We start from the raw sequence: 20,195 nt of genomic DNA, 5'->3' as shown, positions 1-20,195 counted from the left end.
CACACTGACCAACACCCACAGAATTCAAAACTTTTCAAATACACCTGGAACATTTACCAGAATAGACCACATTCTGAGCCATCAAAAAGTCCCAATAAGGTGAAAAAAAGGTTTCATACAAAGTACACACTTGGACCACAATGATATTAAATTAGAAATCAATAATAGAAAGATCCAAAAATTCCTAAATATTTGGAAACCAAATTAAACACATCTATGTAACATGTAAGTCAAAAAAGAAAATTAAACAGTATTTTTTTAAAAATTTTTGAACGTAATAAACATGGCAATATTACCTATCAATTGTGGGGTTCTGATAAATAGTAGTTAATGGAGATTTACGGTACTAAATACTTATCTCAGAAAAATGTAAAAGACTCAAATCTGTTATCTCAGTTTCTACCCTAAATAACTCTAAAATGAAGACAAATAAAATTCAAAATAAACAGAAGAATTAAGATAATTGTACACTAAAAATAAATTAATAATGATAAAAGAGAAATTAATGAAGTGGAACAGTTCTTTAAGCAGATCAATAAAATTGATAAAACTGTGGCTAGATGAGTCAGGAAAAAAAAGAAAGAAATCCACAAACACACTAATATCATTAACCATCATGGAAATGCAAAAATAAAACCACAGTAGATACCACCATACACTGTTGTAATGACTAGACTTCAAAACATTGACCGTCCTAATTATCAGTGAGGACACATGGTGACCAGAACACAAACATTACTTGGGGAAGATAAGGAGGTATAGTCACTTTGGAAAACAGTTTGCAGTTTCTTAAAAGGTTAAGCATGTGCCTATACCAACCCTATGACCTAATAATTCCACTCCTGGGTATTTCCCCAGGAGAAATGAAAGCACATGTCCACACAGTGAGTACACATAGGTCATAGCAGCTTTATTCGTAAGAGCTCTGAACTGGAATCAACCTACAAGTTCATCAATAGACTCGTGAATAATCAAACTGTGGCGTATTCATGCAAATAGAATACCACTCAACAATTTTTTTTAAAAATGAACTATTAACACATGCTACAACATAGACAAACCTCAATATTATCATATTAAATGAAAGAAGCCAGTCCTCTCCCCACCAAGAAAATGCATCCTGCATGATCTCATTTATATAAAACTCTAGTAAAAACAAACCAATCAGTTGTAAAAGAAAGTAGATCAATAGCTTCCCCAGCAAGGGGAATAAAGAGAGGAACCCAAGGGCATAAATGCAAAGAGGCACAAGAAAACTCTTGGAAATTGTAGATGAGTTCATTTCTCAAAAGTGGTGATGGGGTTACAAAAGTACACATAAGTCAAAACTTACCAAATGGTACACTTAAAATATGAGCAATCCCTTGTATGTTGTCACACTTCAATTAAGCCATTCTTAAAATTTATAAGTAAATCATACATTGCTGGTAGGACTGCAAATTGGTGCAACCACTATGGAAAACAGTACGGAGATTCTTAAGAAAATTTGGAATGTAATCACCATTCAACCCAGCTATCCCACTTCTAGGTTTATACCCAAAGGACTTAAAGTCAGCAAACTACAGTGAAGCAGCCACATCAATATTTGTAATAGCTCAAATCACAATAGCTGAACTATAGAACCAACCTAGGTGCCCTTCGACAAATAAATGGATAAAGAAACTGTGGTATATTTACACAATGGAATATTACTTTGTCTTAAAGAAGAATGAAATTATGGCATTTGCCAGTAAATGGATTGGCTTTATGCTAAGCAAAAAAACCAATCCCAAAGAACCAAACGCCAAATGTTTCCTCTGATATGTGGATGCTAATTCACAATAAGGTGGGGGGAAAGAACAGAGGTATTTTGGACTAGACAGAGGGGAGTGAAGGGAGTAGAGGGGGCATGATGGCAGGAGAGATAATAGAATGAATCTGACATGGTTATCCTATGTGCATATATGATTACATGACCTGTGTGACTCTACATCATGTACAACCAGATGAATGAGAAGTTATACTCCATTTATGCATGATGTGTCAAAATGCACTCTACCATATGTATAACTAATTAAAACAAATAACATTTTTTAAAAAAATTATGAGTAAACGTGTATAAAAAGTCTTCCTAAGGCACGCTAATTTATTAAAGTAAGTAAATTAATAAGTTAAACAAATTAATTTAATTTATTGGGAGCTTGATAGAAACATTTACAAGGTAAACAGGATCCATTTGAATTTATCTCGTTACGTGTCTACATTAACCTAAAATACAATACATGGGCTTTTTAAATAAGTTTGTTAAGAAAACAAGATTATCGTGTTTCCAACAAATTGTTCACAATAAAAAAATCAATTCTGAACTCTCTCTTTCCTAACCCCTTCCTCACTACCATGCTTCTAGTTTTCAGATCCTTTGTGGGCAATGTAAATTTTGATGCACTTTGGCCTTGTGTTTGACACAATTAAATGAGAATATATTTGTATGACTGAGAGTGGTTCAGAGTGAATAGGACTGGAGAATATCTGCTGTCTTATACCCCAGCCCTGCAGAAGCAAAGATTGCAATGACTGAAATGTATTCATTGGGGAGCTGCACCCAATAAGCATTACAGTCCTAATTTTTTCCAGCTACAGTTGAAATTCCACTCTGAAATGCAGTGCATGGTAAAATGGAAACGATTAGGCTGCTGGGAGAGGGATAACGTAAGATATATCTGATTCTAAATTATTAATTCAAACAGAATTAAAAATGACATGTTCTGCATTCTTCTCACTTTCCTAGAGTAAAAAAAAAAAATAAGTCTCCCTTCCAGACTTTTAATCTTTCAGTCTACATATAATTTATACCTACAAAAATATTTCTAAACTGAAGTGATTAGATCAAGTACCATCTTAACATGCAAAGTTCCTTAAATTCAGGTTTATGTTGCACAAGTGCCTCAAAGAACATTACCAAGAGTAAGGCTTCAGGTAGAATGCAAATTGGTGTGCTTATCACATTTACAGACATTTTAAAATATGTATCAAAATTGTATGCTTTGCATTGCCATTTATAAATATTCTGTTTCAAACATTTTTCAAAACTGTCACATTGACTGTGCTGAAAATGTTTGTTTTTATGTTTGCTTGGCCTATTTAATGGTGTTCTCACATTATTCTATATCTATGTGTATAGAGTTGTCTCTCTTGACCCCTACAGTGTCATGGTGAAGAGCACAAAGATTTTAAAATCAGAGGACCAAGTCCAGCCTGGCTCACCACACACTAATTCCAGCCTTGGGCCTGTTTTTCAAACCATAGAGATGGTATTCACAGTGTTGTTATCAGGTTTTCATCAAGGTAATTAAGTAAAGACCTTAGCCTACAACCCAGCACATAGGTAGCACTCAAGAAAACAAAACAAGAATTTTGAATGACAAAAAAGAAGTAGGGCAGGGCACATCCAGTGATTATAATTATCTTATTAATAGCAACATGATTATGCATCCTAACATTGTAGAATACCTGAAAATTATCATGTAGTCAAAATGATATTTCTTAGAAAGGCAAGAAGGCCTAAAATAAATTGTATAAAGTGAAAAAATATCTGGTTTAAATTTCAGCTTCAGATTGTTAATTAAATAATTCTGGTTGGTTATTCTATTTTGATTGACCATTTTACAGTCTATAGACAGGATCTATACGTAGTAGATGCTCAGTGCATGCATCCTAAAGGATTAAGCCAACAACATTGTCAACACCATTCTCTGATAGCATGAGACCTCTTCAAAGGAAAAGTTATAACATTGAGTGCAAAATGTGAGTCACTGATACATATTTCTAAAGACTAACAGATGGAGAAAAATGTAGTTCTGCAGGGCCTTTGTTGCATTAGAACCTGAAATGCAAAGTTTAATATTCAAAATGATTCTTCCTCAATCCTCACTCCAGAAAAGTGGCCCCAAAAGAATCATATATCCACTTATAGAAAATGGTATGGTTCAGTTGACCACTAAACCATATCTCAAAGTTTGGTATTTTTCCCCTCAAATAAAATGTCATTATCTCTGATGTTCATAGTCCTTTAAAGATTATTTTGTTCATTTCACAGGTCTCCTGTCATGGCTGGAGGTCTCTTTGCTGTGGATCGAAAATGGTTTTGGGAACTGGGTGGCTATGATCCTGGTTTAGAAATCTGGGGAGGAGAACAATATGAAATCTCTTTTAAGGTAAGCTGCCACCACCCTCTTCAAACATGTTTACATAGTTTTGACAATTCTGCTATGACATCATTACTCTATGACTTATGTTGTAGGACGATTTGGTGATATTAATGACAGGTGACACTACACATTGTCACCTTCTCAGGTTAGCTTTTGGATGAGAGAGGCTACTTCCTTCTGACATTTCAGTGTGTTGTAGCCTCGCCATACACAAAAAGAAATAATTCAAACTCCTATTTGAAGGTGGGAAACTGTGTCCCAACAGACCTACGACTTCACTGGTGCTGAGGCCCTTAGAACACAAAATAGAAAAATTAAGTGCATTGAGGAGAAAGAAGTCAAGTTATTGGAGCTTTTCCCCTTTGTAGTTGGACCAAGAAATAATAGTTCAGATTTTTATCATAACCAGTTAGTTATTCCAAAATTCCATTAACCGAAAAAGAAACTTAAAAATATAAATGACAAATTGAAGCTCTTCTTTATGTAAGTCCCAAATAAGTAAGATTTTTATTTATTTTTATATGGAATTTTCAAAGTCTACTTACTTTAACTGTCAATGCTCAGTAAGATTATACACTTTATCACATAAATATATGTAAACACTGCATATATATGTATGAGTATGTGCAGTTAGATAGGATCTCAAATTTCAGGGTTTGTGGATATGAAGAACAGCTAAGCAAAGCACCATAAACTATGTTAAAAATATTCTAAACTGTTAAAAGATTTTTTTTGAAAAAGCAATCTAAGAACTCATTTTTTTCTTTTTTTCCTCTATCATAGTCATTATTTACATGTAAGTATAGATTGATTCTTGTAACATCGTACAGACAGCCCTAACTAAATCGGTTTTAGACTATTACTTCCACTGTAAAATCAAACCAGTTCTTTCTGAAGAAAGAAAATGCATCCTGAATATAATAAATGCAAAAACCAGCTAGAGCTGGGTGCTGTGTCACAGCCTGTAATCCCAGCTACTTGAGAGTCGAGGCAAGAGGATGGCAAGTTCAAGCCTCAGCAATTTAGCAAGATCCTGTCTCAAATTTAAAATTTTTTAAAGGGCTGGGGATGTGGCTCAGTGTAAAATGTCCCTGGGTTCAATCCCCAGTACCAAAAATAAAAATCTGCTTGAAATATTTGAATTTATATATGCGAAGCAAATGACAGAAGTTATTTTTAATTATTTACTTATTTATTTATTGATGAGGGGTATAATAGGAATTGAACCTACGAGCAGTTTCCCACTGAGCTACATCTCTATTCTTCTTTTATTTTGAAACAGGGTCTCACTAAGTAATTGAGGCTAACCTCAATCTTGCAATGTTCCTGCCTCAGCCTCCTGAATCTTTGGGATTACAGGCATGTGCCACCACATCCAGCTTAAAAGTAATTTTTATTAAACTGTAGCAACTATATCTAATATATGAACAGAAAAATTATGTTGTCCTTACCCTCAAAATAAAATACGCTCAAAAGGAAACTCAAGAGGCATGACTGCAGGCTTCATGTCATCTGGAGTTTTCCCTTAGACAATGCTGACTATAATCCTTGAAATACCACTTATTAGTGCATTTTTCACCCAAACACATCTAATTTTGCATATAAAGATAGGTACTTCTTATGTATTTTTATAGACTCATTGTTTTAAACCTTTGAACTTACCAATGTCTTTGGGTTCCTCTGTCACAGCAATGGTTCTACACCTTATCACAGTGCATACAACAGAAGGAAATACAGCAGTAATATTTCTAGAAATAGCATTTACTATACCTACTTAATGGTATAAGCCAGATGCTGAGCTTCATGTGCATTATCAAATTTTAAATTAAGCTATAAAAGTTATGGGTGGTATTGTTCCATTTTGAAGATGAAAAACTGAGACTTAAAGTGTTAAACATTTTTAGATTAAATTTTTTAGATTGTAAAGATGAAACAAATTACCTAGTGTCACTTAGAGATTACAATGCTCTGTTTCTGCTTAATTGCAGAGGCTGCAAAAGCATGAAATTGTCTGACACCCACATCCAATCTGCAACACCATTCTCAAGTTCACTGCTAACCTCTTGATCACTGCCTAATCACTCTCATTGAACAGCAGCTTGTATCTTCATTATAATCTAAGAGCACAGCAGCAACCTTTCTACTGACCCTGGCAAAATACTATTGATTTTCAGATATTGCCCAAATATCAGTTGGATGCAAAATTTGCAATATTACCTTCAACTGGAAACACACAGTACTGCATTTGATCCCAGAATTTAAAATAAATAAGGCGTTGCTGTATTTGCAATATCATCAGAAGTCTAGGGATACTTTTTACTTTTCACAGTTCAAGAAATATCTTTTCCTTAAGTTCTTTTAATTCATTAATTTCTTATATTTAAAATGATAGGAAAATTTCTAGTAAGCAAGGGATACCTGGCTTTGAATAGTGAACTGGATAATGGATAAAATTGCTATTGAAAGTCTAGAGAGTGTGAAGAATATGCATTTGCATTCTAAATCACAGAGGTGCTTTTGAGGCAAACATAAACTTACATTTCACTTCTCACCGTATCTAGCACACCTCTCCTGGGTGACCTGAGATTTTATTACCCCATTTTCTATTTTTCAGTTATCTGTCACTCTAAAGGATATAATTGGAATGCAGCCCTGTCGTCTTTGTCTAAAAACCATGGCAACGGCGCTGGAAGTTCAGGACTAAATTGCCCCAGGTTGTTTGGTTGGAATGACAGATACTCTGGCGACAGTTATGTCTTAACAGGGTCCCCTTTCAGACACATTCCTTCATTCTTCTCACTACTGTTTGCTGACCTTGGGGTTCTTGTCCCTCACTATTAGGATGTGTAAGATGAGGAGCACAAACTTGAAGAGGCTTTGGTAGAATTTACATTGAAGCAAGAAGAATGTTCCCTGTGTGAAATGAATCAAAAGTCTTGTACACAAACCGCTGTTAAATTACAATACAAATAATGGAGAAAAAATCAAACGTCTGCATTTTTGGACACGTCCCATAAATTGTGATTAATCTTACAGTGCAAAGCACCGTAAGATATACACTGGTCAGCACTTAAGGTTTGGGGAACACATATGGATGACTCAGAGTTTGCTAGAACACTGTACATCATAATATAGAAATTGATTTAAGATGACAACTAAGTATTCTAATTCAACAGACTTGTATAAATGGTCCTTATTAGGCCTCTTTGTTTCCTATTTACTCTTCCAAGAAAGAATCATTTCCTTAAAGTTTTTGACAAGTTCCATTGCTTAATGAAAGTATTTCCTGAAAATCCTGTCTCATACAAAGGAGTGCATTTTCTGTCGAGCAGTATTTTATTAACAGAGCTCTTCCATTCTTTCTCTGTAAATATCTTTCCTTCATTTTTGTTTAAAAAAAAAAAAAACCTGACTCATTTGATGAGTAGATTTCATGCCATAACATAAAATCCAACACAGTATAATTTTCAGGAGTTGAAGGAAAGAGCTCTCTAGAAAAATATGATCTGTCCATACTATGCTCAGTCTTCAGCATCTTTTAATAGGAATCTGGGCTCCCACGTGGCCCAGGATTACCCAGCTGTCTTCCAAGGTTACCAGGTTAGCCAGCTGCGAAGGAGAGAAAAGCAGCATTTAGTCAATCGTTCAACCAGCTTTTATTGAGCATCAAATTTATGCCAGGCATTGTTCCAGGTACTCAATTTGCAGTTGCACCTGGATACAAAGGGGAGACTAAGACAGAATGCACAGTGTGGTGTATAAGAGACACTCAGTATCTTTAAATATCATCTACTGTTTGTTACTGAAATAATATTAAAACCACTATAAAGTCCTTATTCTTTAGTAGGCATTTTTATATCCATTCTCCAAATATAGAAGTCCATATGTTAGCATTTTCAAAAAATCTGTCCTTTGATTTCAGAAAATAAAAGTGGACAATGGACACTAATTAGGCACCCAGAAGAGACTCAGAAGGAAGCCCAGCCACTTTAATTTGCAGAACCTCTAGCATGAGACAAAACTTTGGATCCAGGTGTGAAAGAGTATTAAATTAATTTTGGGCTTCCCTTGTCCATCCCCAAGAGCACATCAAAAAGGCCCTACATGGGTGCAATATTTCTTGACCATCTGTAGTGCCAGAAAGAGCTCTTGATCCATAGCTTCAGCTATGCAGAAACATTCAAGGCCCCAGGTGAGAAGAGTATGAGAACCATATGTTCTAAAAATGAATCTAACAACCCTGGGAGCCCCATAGCTGATCTCAGAATCACTGTTACTGGATTACAGAGTCCTGTGTGACCATCTTTATTATGTTCTCTCATCCCTTCTATGTGGTGGGCTCCGAATCCAGACATTTAAGGAAACTCATTAATTAATTCCATAGACATTTACTTTTTCTTATTACAACTTGCCAACTCTGGGCTAAGCTCTCAAGGCTCAAGGACAAATGTAAGAAGATTGTCTCCCTGGAGGAACTTATTTTCCAATAGAAGTCTGGAGAATTAATTCACCGCACTTTCTCATCCTAAGTATTGTTTGGGATATATTTCCATATTCACAGTAATAATTCAGCACATATACAATAGCCTCTTCGCTAACCTCTCCTCCTCTAATCTTTCTCCTCTTTTAATTCATCCAACATTTCATTAATTTTACCCTGACTTGCTTTATTTTCTCCTCCTAAAAGTTTGTAGTTGCTCCTAATTACCACACAAATCAAGAGAACATATTGAATCATAAACCACAAAACTTACCATCAATTATCGGTCTCTTCTAACTACCTCAATTTATACTGAACACCAGGTTAACTAGAATTTTCCTTTTCATCTCTGATAAGATAAAACTCATATTTCCATTATTGCAGGGATTTTAACTAACCAGTCAGACTGGAAAGAGTTACGGAGAAATTTGTTTCTTCTCTCTATAAATATTAATCACCAGCCTTCTCGGTGTGTCTGTATACCATGCAAGCAGGGCAGTACAGAAATAGGTAAAGAAAACCCAGTAGAAGTCCTTGATTTACCCGCTAAAGAGAAACATTAATTAGGCAGAAAAGCATTTAAAAATATAGTTTCTTCTAAAACAGAACATATAAATGCACATTTATTTTATTCACCAGTCTTTTAAAGCAAGTAGGGCAAAGCTTTCCTCCTGCCTTTGGGTCCTGTAAAACTATAGTTTCGGGAGTAAAGATAAAGGTGCACAAATCACAGTTGTACTGAGTTTCCTAGAATTTCTAGTTTGGGTTCCTTTAAATTGGAATGAGAACTTAAGGGTACGCTGAAGTTATCTTAATGCAGTAATAGAATCTTATTGTTTGGTTTGGTTTGATTTGGTTTGGGTTGGTTGGTTGTTTTAGAGTTTTATGCAATCTTTTATTATTATTTGCCCACATATAATTTGACATAATTTTTTTTCCAACACCTCAATCCTTCCAAACTCTTCAAATTAATTTTGGCATGAACAACAATTCTTAGTTTCATCATCCTATTAAAAGATAGTACATTTAATTATATAATTAAAATTTAAAACTAGTATTTTGACATTTGGGATGAAATGCATTGTGTTTCATAAAGTTCTGACCACTCTATTCAATCTATGGTGATAACAATAATTGGGTTGTTCAATAAGAAAAAAAAATGAACTAGCACTTAAAGTTCATTGGATTCAATATCTTATCTCATTCAACATTAATTCAAGGTTTAAAAATTCTGTTTCATAATTGCAAAGAAAGGCCATTGCCTGGTTAATATCAAAGCAAGAATTAGGAATGGGTTTGTTCAAAAACCCATTAACCTAATTTATTTTAGCTGGTAAAATAGAAGACTGTATGATCTTGTTGAAAAATAGCTACTGACACTCTCTAAAACTACTTTCAAAGGAAATAAATGTTCTTCCTGTTTGACATTTATTAAATACAAGACCTTACAACTCTTGTTATGATTTAATGTAATATTGAACTTTTTAATATTTACAAAATGCAATGGCTATTCAATAATGAATAGGGACTAATCATTGAGTATGAAGCATCTGTCACTGATCATAGCTCAGCAAATCATTAGACCCTGCTAGGGTTTGATATCATTATAGAGCTTCTCAAGAACAAATGTGTTATACTTTATTTTATACTTATTTATACTTTGTTTGTTATACTTAGCATGAATTCAAAATTAATACCAAAATATTAGCTATATTTAAAGTTTCCCAACATGGTACGTAAACCATCAAAATATTATAAGTGTATTTATAATTCATCAATTGAATGTCTTGTACAATTATAATAGTTTAAAATGGAAAAGAAAATATTTCCTTAAAATTCACTCAAAACAAAAAAAATGGAGAAGAAAAAGGAACAAAAAAATGAAGTTTGTGTTAAAAGCAAAAGAGAGGGGATATTTTGAAAACATAGGAGTATGAAGGATAGGCTGACAAAAGGAAAAAATGAAATACAGATAAACAATGTTAAAATGTAATACAGTGAAATGATGTTAAAAGGTAATGAAGGTAGAGTTCTTATTAATGTCATCAAGAAAAAAAATTAAAATACCATATCTCAAAACATGAGAGATACAGCTTAAGCAGTATTCAGAATAAAAGTAGTCGGGCCGGTTGGTGCAGGCCTGAAAATCCAGTAGGTTAGGAGGCTGAGGCAGAAGGATCACAAGTTTGAGGCCAGCCTGGACAACTTAGTGAACTATGTCTCAAAATACAAAATGGCTAGGGGTGTAGCTCAAGGGTAGAACACTCCTGGTTTCAATCCCCAGTACTGTGAAAGAAATAGTGAGGAGGAGGAGGAGGAAGAAGGAAGGAAATATTCTTACATTTTATGTCAACATAAAAAGAAAGAATAAAGATAAGCAAATCATTTGCAAGTGAAAAATAAAATGAACTTACAGAAATACAAATAAAAGATGTACAAACATTAAAAGGGAAATTAATGATCTAGAAATCCAAACCTGGTAGTGGAAGAGCTGGTTCTTCATAGCCAAAAGTAATTAGTATGAGATACGGATAGCTATGGAGACAGATAAATGAATTAGGTATCATCAATTGCTCCTTAAAAAACAAAATACAAATACAAAAAAAAAAAAAAGATAATGGAAAAATATAAATTTCAAAAAAAATTTAAATAATCATAAGAGAATGCTCAGTTCTATACCAATAAGGTTATGGGTGACATGGATGATTTGGAAGAGAAGTGCAGCATATTTTACCAGGGTTCTCTGCTAAGGATCTCACAGGGCTGAATTCAAATGTCCAGCCAACTCTATCTTCATTTGGAAGCTCAACTAGGGAAAGGTCTTCCGAGTTGCCTCAGATCATTGACAGAATCAAATTCTTGTGGTTGTAGGACTGAATTCTTCATTGTCATCTAGAGATCATTCTCAACTCTTAAGTGCCACCCACCCCCAGGTCCTGGCCACATCACCTCCTCCAGGCCCTCTCCCAATATGGCAGTGTACTCTTTCAAGGCCTGCAATGGAATTTTTCTCACACTTCACCATCTTCAAAACTCTTCCTTCAGGAACCAGTGAATCACCTTTGAAGACTCACTTTCTTAGGTGAGACTTACCTAGGACAACTGCCCTTTTGATTAACTCAAAGGCAACTTAATTGGGACCATAAGTATATCCGCAAAGTCCCTTCACTTTCATCATATAAAGACACCTTCTCACAGGTGTGAAATCTATCATATCTGCAGTATTTCCCACTCTCGGAGGGAAGAGATTATACAAAGTCATGCACATCCAGGGAATTTGGGGGCAACTTCAAAATTCTATCCCACACTTACCAACGACCATAGAAGAAAGAAAAAAAAATCAAAAAGAGAAAATCATCCAAAAAATAGAACACCAAATTCCATTGGGTTTATTTTCTAAACATATAAAAGCACAAACTCTAAAATTTTTTGATTGTTCTCTAGTATCAGAAAATAAAAAATCTTTTAAATTGGTATAAAACTGTCACTCATATTTATCACTAAAATCTGAACAGAATAGCACAAAAAAAATAGAGAAGAACAAGCCTGTTTTATGTGTAAGTAATAACATTAAAAAATAATCATCATAAAACATTACACAATAAAATAACTATTCAAAGACTAATATATCAAATTAAATGCAGCTTTCACAAATATGTTTTAACATTGGGCTATGTATTAACGAATTCACCTTGATAGCAAATTTTTATGGTCATAGTCATCTCCATAGGTAATATAAAATGTAGGTTAAAAAGACGGAGAAGGAAGATGGCGGCGAGGGGAGTGCATTGTCCCCGTGTGCTGCTTCACTGTGTGGGAGTATGACAAGTCAGGACGGCTAAAGGATATTTTGTTAGGAATTTCCAGCAATAGTGGGGTGCTCCGGAACCTGGAGGAAGGATTTCCATCGCACGAGGATCGGCTACGGGGACTCAAACGCGAGAGGTTTGTCGCACGGAGGGTAACACTGCTTATTCAGCAAATCGCCCCGCGGCTAAAGTCTGGGATAGAGACGCAGGGTTACAGCGCTGCAGTTTCTGCCAGCCGCGCAAGCACCGTACTCAGGGCTGAATTCTGGGTTCGAGACGGGGGAAGGAAGCGGTCCATCTCGGTTCTCCACACCGGTCAGACCACAGAGGAGGCCAGCAGCCACCATGTTGGTAAACTGACGTCACCACCGCTGTTTTCGACTGACCGCAGCTCATTCAGCCATAGAACAGGTAATTTCAGGCTGCAATTCGCCTGCGGCTTGCAGACAGATTACTAGGGCTCAGCGCCTGGGTGCTTCTTAGAACCTGATCTTATCAGAGTGAATACGGGGCTGCCGAGTTCCGGCTCCCGGAACTGAGCCCGCGGGGACTGCTTCTTGGAGCTTACATTTATACGAGCTTACACCGAGCACGGAGTGGCCGAGTTCCGGCTCCCAGAACTTCCCTGGCCCGGGGCTAGGAGCCCGCGGAAACTGCTTCTCGGTCCGGGTCCTGCTGAGGGCCGGTCAGGACTCACCCGGTGCTTTGGTTGCCCGGCAAGGGGAACGAAATGCTGCCATTCGCATAGGATACCAACATGGCAGAGATCTGACGTCTGCAGAAAGCGGCGGAGGAGGGAACTTCATCAATACCAGTGGTGACATAAGCAGTTGGTCTCCTGGTAGGGGGGTGAGGCACAGTCACCCGAGTCTCCTCAATTTGTCGTGGAGCCAGAGGGAAGGAGCCGGGCCGCCGCCAGCGCCCGGAGCAGGCCCAGCGGCTCGCCAGCGTGGTGACCGCGTGACCCCAATTGGAGAGGGGGCGGAGCGGAGCCGCCAGCCGCAACCGCAAGGTGGGCAGACCCGCGACCCAGTGGTACATGGGCGTGGTAGGAGGGGCAGGGCAGAGCCGCAGTTCGCACTTGCAAGGTAAACAGACCTGTGTCAGCCTGGCGGGTCAGGCCCAGTGGCCTGCGAGTGTGGTACACACGTCACCCCAACTGGAGTAGGGGCAGAGCAGATCCTTCTCCCACGCCCGGATCAGGCCCTGCCGGTGTGGTGGTCACGTGACCCCAATTGGAGTGGGGGCGGAGCGGAACTGCCACCCGTGCCCGCAGGGTGAGCAGACCAGTGATCAACCTGCAGATCAGGCCCAGGGGTCCGCAGGCGTGGTAGGAGGGGCAGGGCAGATCCGCCGCCCGCGCCTCCAAGGTAGGCAGACCTACAACAGACCGGCGGATCAGGCCCAGGAGCCTGCCGGCGTGGTACAAACACCACCCTAATTGGAGTAGTGGCAGAGCAGAGTCGCTGCCCGTGCCAGGAACAGGCCCAGCGTCCTGCAGGCGGGGTAGCCATGACACCCTAATTGGAGTAGGGGCAGAGCAGAGCCTCCACCCGTGCCCGAAAGGTGGGCAGATCTGCGACCGACCAGCGGGACAGGCCCAGTGGCCTGCCGGTACGACAGACACGTCACCCCATTTGCAGTAGGGGCAGAGTAGAGCCGCTGCCCGCGCCTGCAGGGTAGGCAAACCTGCTACCGACCGGCGGATCAGGCCCGGTGGCCTGCCGGCGTGGTACACTCGTCACCCCAATTGGAGTAGGGGCAGAACAGAGCCGCCGCCAGCTCCCAGAACAGGCCCAGTGACCTGCCGGCGTGGTAGCCACGACACCCCAATTGGAATAAGGAGAGAGCACAGCCACCGCCCGCACCTGCAGGAAAGATACGCAAGCAGTATGAAAAGACAAGGAAAGAAAGGACCACAAGCAATGCAGGTCAACTCAACTTTAGAAGAGGTAACAGCTGCAGCAGATGGAATGTCAGATAAAGAATTCAGGATATACATGCTTCAGATGATCTGGAGTATCAAGGAAGACATTAAACAGCAAAATCAGACAATGAAAGATCACTTCGACAACGAATTACGCAAACAAATCCAGGAAGCAAAGGATCAACTATACAGGGAGATAGAGGTTATAAAAAACAAACAAACAGAAATCCTAGAAATGCAGGAAGCAATAAACCAACTTAAAAACTCAATGGAGAATACTACCAGCAGAGTAGAACACTTAGAAGATAGAACATCAGACAATGAAGACAAAGTATTTCAACTGGAAAAGAACATAGACAGCTCAGCAAGACTGTTAAGAAACCATGAGCAGAACATCCAAGAAATATGGGATAACATTAAGAGACCAAACTTAAGAGTCATTGGGATACAGGAAGGTACAGAGCTCCAAACCAAAGGAATGAGAAGTCTATTCAATGAAATAATACAAGAAAACTTCCCAGACTTGAAGAATGAGACAGAACCCCAAATCCTAGAAGCCTACAGGACGCCGAATGTGCAAAATCATAAGAGATCCACACCTAGACACATCATAATGAAGATGCCCAACATACAGAATAAGGAGAGAATTTTAAAAGCTACAAGAGAAAGGAAGCAGATTACATTTAGGGGTAAGCCAATCAGGATAACAGCTGATCTGTCAACACAGACTCTGAAAGCTAGAAGATCCTGGAATAACATATTTCAAACACTGAAAGAAAATGGGTTCCAACCAAGAATTGTGTATCCAGCGAAATTAAGCTTCAGGATGGAGGATGAAATTAAAACCTTCCACGATAAACAAAAGTTTAAAGAATTCGCAGCTAGAAAACCATCTCTTCAAAACATCCTCGCCAAAGCATTACAGGAAGAGGAAATGGAAAATAATAATGAAAACCAACAGTGGGAGGTAGGACAGTAAAGGGGGGGGGGGGAATAATCAAGGAGGAAAACAAACCATGTTTAGTAACAGAAATAAACAAATATGGCTGGAAGAACAACCCATATCTCAATAATAACCCTAAATGTTAATGGCTTAAACTCACCAATTAAGAGACACAGGCTAGTAGAATGGATCACAAAACAAGACCCAACAATATGCTGCCTACAGGAGACGCATTTGATAGGAAAAGACATACATAGGCTGAAGGTGAAAGGTTGGGAAAAATCATATCACTCATATGGACTTCGGAAACAAGCAGGAGTGTCCATACTCATATCAAATAAAATAGATTTCAAGCCAAAGTTAATCAAAAGAGATAAAGAGGGACACTACATACTGCTTAAGGGAACCATACAACAACAAGACATAACAATCATAAATATTTATGCCCCAAACAATGGTGCAGCTATGTTCGTCAAACAAACTCTTCTCAAGTTCAAGAGTCTAATAGATCACCATACCATAATCATGGGAGACTTCAACACACCTCTCTCGCCACTGGACAGATCTTCCAAACAAAAGTTGAATAAGGAAACTATAGAACTCAATAACACTATTAATAACCTAGACCTAATTGACATATATAGAATATACCACCCAACATCAAGCAGTTACACTTTTTTCTCAGCAGCACATGGATCCTTCTCAAAAATAGATCATATATTATGTCACAGGGCAACTCTTAGACAATATAAAGGAGTAGAGATAATACCATGCATCTTATCTGATCATAATGGAATGAAACTGAAAATCAACGATAAAAGAAGGAAGGAAAAAGCATACATCACTTGGAGAATGAACAATAGGTTACTGAATGATCAATGGGTTATAGAAGACATCAAGAAGGAAATTAAAAAATTCTTAGAGATAAATGAAAACACAGACACAACATATCGGAATCTATGGGACACATTGAAAGCAGTTCTAAGAGGAAAATTCATTGCTTGGAGTTCATTCCTTAAAAAAAGAAAAAACCAACAAATAAATGATCTCATACTTCATCTCAAAATCCTTGAAAAAGAAGAGCAAAACAACAGCAAAAGAAGTAGAAGGCAAGAAATAATTAAAATCAGAGCTGAAATTAATGAAATCGAAACAAAAGAAACAATTGAAAAAATTGACAAAACTAAAAGTTGGTTCTTTGAAAAAATAAACAAAATCGACAGACCCTTAGCGATGCTAGCGAAGAGAAGAAGAGAGAGAACTCAAATTACTAGCATACGGGATGAAAAAGGCAATATCACAACAGACACTTCAGAAATACAGAAGATAATCAAAAACTATTTTGAATCCTTATACTCCAACAAATTAGAAGATAGTGAAGGCATAGATAAATTTCTTAAGTCATATGATCTGCCCAGATTGAGTCAGGAGGATATAGAAAACCTAAACAGACCAATATCAATTGAGGAAATAGAAGAAACCATAAAAAGACTTCCAACTAAGAAAAGCCCAGGTCCAGATGGGTATACAGCAGAATTTTACAAAACCTTTAAAGAAGAACTAATACCAATACTTTTCAAGCTACTTCAGGAAATAGAAAAGGAGGGAGAACTTCCAAATTCATTCTATGAGGCCAACATCACCCTGATACCTAAACCAGACAAAGACACTTCAAAGAAAGAAAACTACAGACCAATATCTCTAATGAACCTAGATGCAAAAATCCTCAATAAAATTCTGGCGAATCGGATACAAAAACATATCAAAAAAATTGTACACCATGATCAAGTAGGATTCATCCCAGGGATGCAAGGCTGGTTCAATATACGGAAATCAATAAATGTTATTCACCACATCAATAGACTTAAAAATAAGAACCATATGATCATCTCGATAGATGCGGAAAAAGCATTTGACAAAGTACAGCATCCCTTTGTGTTCAAAACTCTAGAAAAACTAGGGATAACAGGAACATACCTCAATATTGTAAAAGCAATCTATGCTAAGCCTCAGGCTAGCATCATTCTGAATGGAGAAAAACTGAAGGCATTCCCTCTAAAATCTGGAACTAGACAGGGATGCCCTCTCTCTCCACTTCTGTTCAACATAGTTCTCGAAACACTGGCCAGAGCAATTAGACAGACGAAAGAAATTAAAGGCATAAAAATAGGAAAAGAAGAACTTAAATTATCACTATTCGCAGATGATATGATTCTATACCTAGCAGACCCAAAAGGCTCTACAAAGAAACTATTAGAGCTAATAAATGAATTCAGCAAAGTGGCAGGATATAAAATCAACACGCATAAATCAAAGGCATTCCTGTATATCAGCGACAAATCCTCTGAAATGGAAATGAGGACAACCACTCCATTCAAAATATCTTCAAAAAAAATAAAATACTTGGGAATCAACCTAACAAAAGAGGTGAAAGACTTATACAATGAAAACTACAGAACCCTAAAGAGAGAAATAGAAGAAGATCTTAGAAGATGGAAAAATATGCCCTGTTCATGGATAGGCAGAACTAACATCATCAAAATGGCGATATTACCAAAAGTTCTCTATAGGTTTAATGCAATGCCAATCAAAATCCCAATGGCATTTCTTGTAGAAATAGAGAAAGCAATCATGAAATTCATATGGAATAATAAAAGACCCAGAATAGCAAAAACAATGCTAAGCAGGAAGTGTGAATCAGGCGGTATAGCGATACCAGACTTCAAACTATACTACAGAGCAATAGTAACAAAAACAGCATGGTACTGGTACCAAAACAGGCGGGTGGACCAATGGTACAGAATAGAGGACACAGAAACCAATCCACAAAACTACAACTATCTTATATTTGATAAAGGGGCTAAAAGCATGCAATGGAGGAAGGATAGCATCTTCAACAAATGGTGCTGGGAAAACTGGAAATCCATATGCAACAAAATGAAACTGAATCCCTTTCTCTCGCCATGCACAAAAGTTAATTCAAAATGGATCAAGGAGCTTGATATCAAATCAGAGACACGGCGTCTGATAGAAGAAAAAGTTGGCTACGATCTACATACCGTGGGGTCGGGCTCCAAATTCCTCAATAGGACACCCATAGCACAAAAGTTAATAACTAGAATCAACAAATGGGACTTACTCAAACTAAAAAGTTTTTTCTCAGCAAAAGAAACAATAAGAGAGGTAAATAGGGAGCCTACACCCTGGGAACAAATCTTTACTCCTCACACTTCAGATAGAGCCCTAATATCCAGAGTATACAAAGAACTCAAAAAATTAGACAATAAGAAAACAAACAACCCAATCAACAAATGGGCCAAGGACCTGAACAGACACTTCTCAGAGGAGGACATACAGTCAATCAACAAGTACATGAAAAAATGCTCAACATCTCTAGCTGTCAGAGAAATGCAAATCAAAACCACCCTAAGATACCATCTCACTCCAGTAAGATTGGCAGCCATTAGGAAGTCAAACAACAACAAGTGCTGGCGAGGATGTGGGGAAAAGGGTACACTTGTACATTGCTGGTGGGACTGCAGATTGGTGCAGCCAATTTGGAAAGCAGTATGGAGATTTCTTGGAAAGCTGGGAATGGAGCCACCATTTGACCCAGCTATTCCCCTTCTTGGTCTATTCCCTAAAGACCTAAAAAGAGCATGCTACAGGGACACTGCTACATCGATGTTCATAGCAGCACAGTTCACAATAGCAAGACTGTGGAACCAACCTAGATGCCCTTCAATAGACGAATGGATAAAAAAAATGTGGCATTTATACACAATGGAGTATTACTCTGCATTAAAAAATGACAAAATCATAGAATTTACAGGGAAATGGATGGCATTAGAGCAGATTATTCTAAGTGAAGCTAGCCAATCCCTAAAAAACAAATGCCAAATGTCTTCTTTGATATAAGGAGAGTAACTAAGAACAGTGTAGGGACGAAGAACAGGAGAAGAAGATTAACATTTAACAGGGATGAGAGGTGGGAGTGAAAGGGAGAGAGAAGGGAAATTGCATGGTAATGGAAGGAGACCCTCAGGGTTATACAGTGGAGGAGGTAGAGAGAGAGGAGGGGAGGGGAGGGGAGAGGTGGGGAGGGGGGAGGGTGGAGGATGGGAAAGGCAGCGGAGCACAACAGACACTAGTATGGCAATTTGTAAATCAATGGATGTGTAACTGATGTGATTCTGCAATCTGTGTATGGGGTGAAGGTGGGAGTTCATAACCCACTTGAATCAAAGTGTGGAATATGATATGTCAAGAAATTTGTAATGTTTTGAACAACCCACAATAAAAATTAAAAAAAAAAAAATAAAAAAAAAAAAAAAATGTAGGTTAAAATTTACAATCTTCTTTTGAACAAAATACTTAATACAGATGATTAAAATATAAATATATGTTTGTATAATAAATGTATCTCAATTCAAAAGCTATCAATTTGCTCAATAAGAAAACTCGGGGACTTTTCTCATTAGATTATTATTTAATGTTATTTGATATTACTCTGAAGATACTAGGTAACACAGTTAGACAAGAGAGAGGAAAAAATTAGAGGGCATGCACCGAGGTACTCTGGAGGCCAAGGCAGGAGGATCAAAATCTCAGAGTCCACCTCAGCAAAATTGATGTGCTAAGCAACTCAGTGAGACCCTGTCTCTAAATAAAATATAAAACAGGGCTGGAGATAGTGGTTGAGTGCTCCTGTATTTAATCTCCAGTACTCAACAACAACAAAAAAAAAATTAGAAATGAGGGAAGCTTTTCATTAATTGCAAGTAATATGATCCACCTAAAAAATGCATGGGAATGAACCAAAAAACTACTATAAATAATAAGAAACTCA

General features: G+C 37.7%; 1 protein-coding gene across 1 annotated transcript in view; it reads left to right on the top strand.

Annotated features, from left to right (window-relative positions):
• Window positions 1-20,195, top strand: part of Galntl6 (polypeptide N-acetylgalactosaminyltransferase like 6) — a 1,116,183-nt gene that overhangs the window by 998,746 nt on the left and 97,242 nt on the right. Inside the window, exon 7 of the mRNA XM_071610524.1 lies at window positions 4,076-4,193. Coding sequence (XP_071466625.1) covers window positions 4,076-4,193 — 118 coding nt within the window. The remainder of the gene's footprint in view (window positions 1-4,075; window positions 4,194-20,195) is intronic.

Source organism: Marmota flaviventris, chromosome 3 (genome assembly GCF_047511675.1).
Source record: "Marmota flaviventris isolate mMarFla1 chromosome 3, mMarFla1.hap1, whole genome shotgun sequence".
NCBI classification, from domain to species: Eukaryota; Metazoa; Chordata; class Mammalia; order Rodentia; family Sciuridae; genus Marmota; species Marmota flaviventris.
Note: the sequence above shows the minus strand (reverse complement) of the source record. Positions and strands in the feature narration are given on the sequence as shown.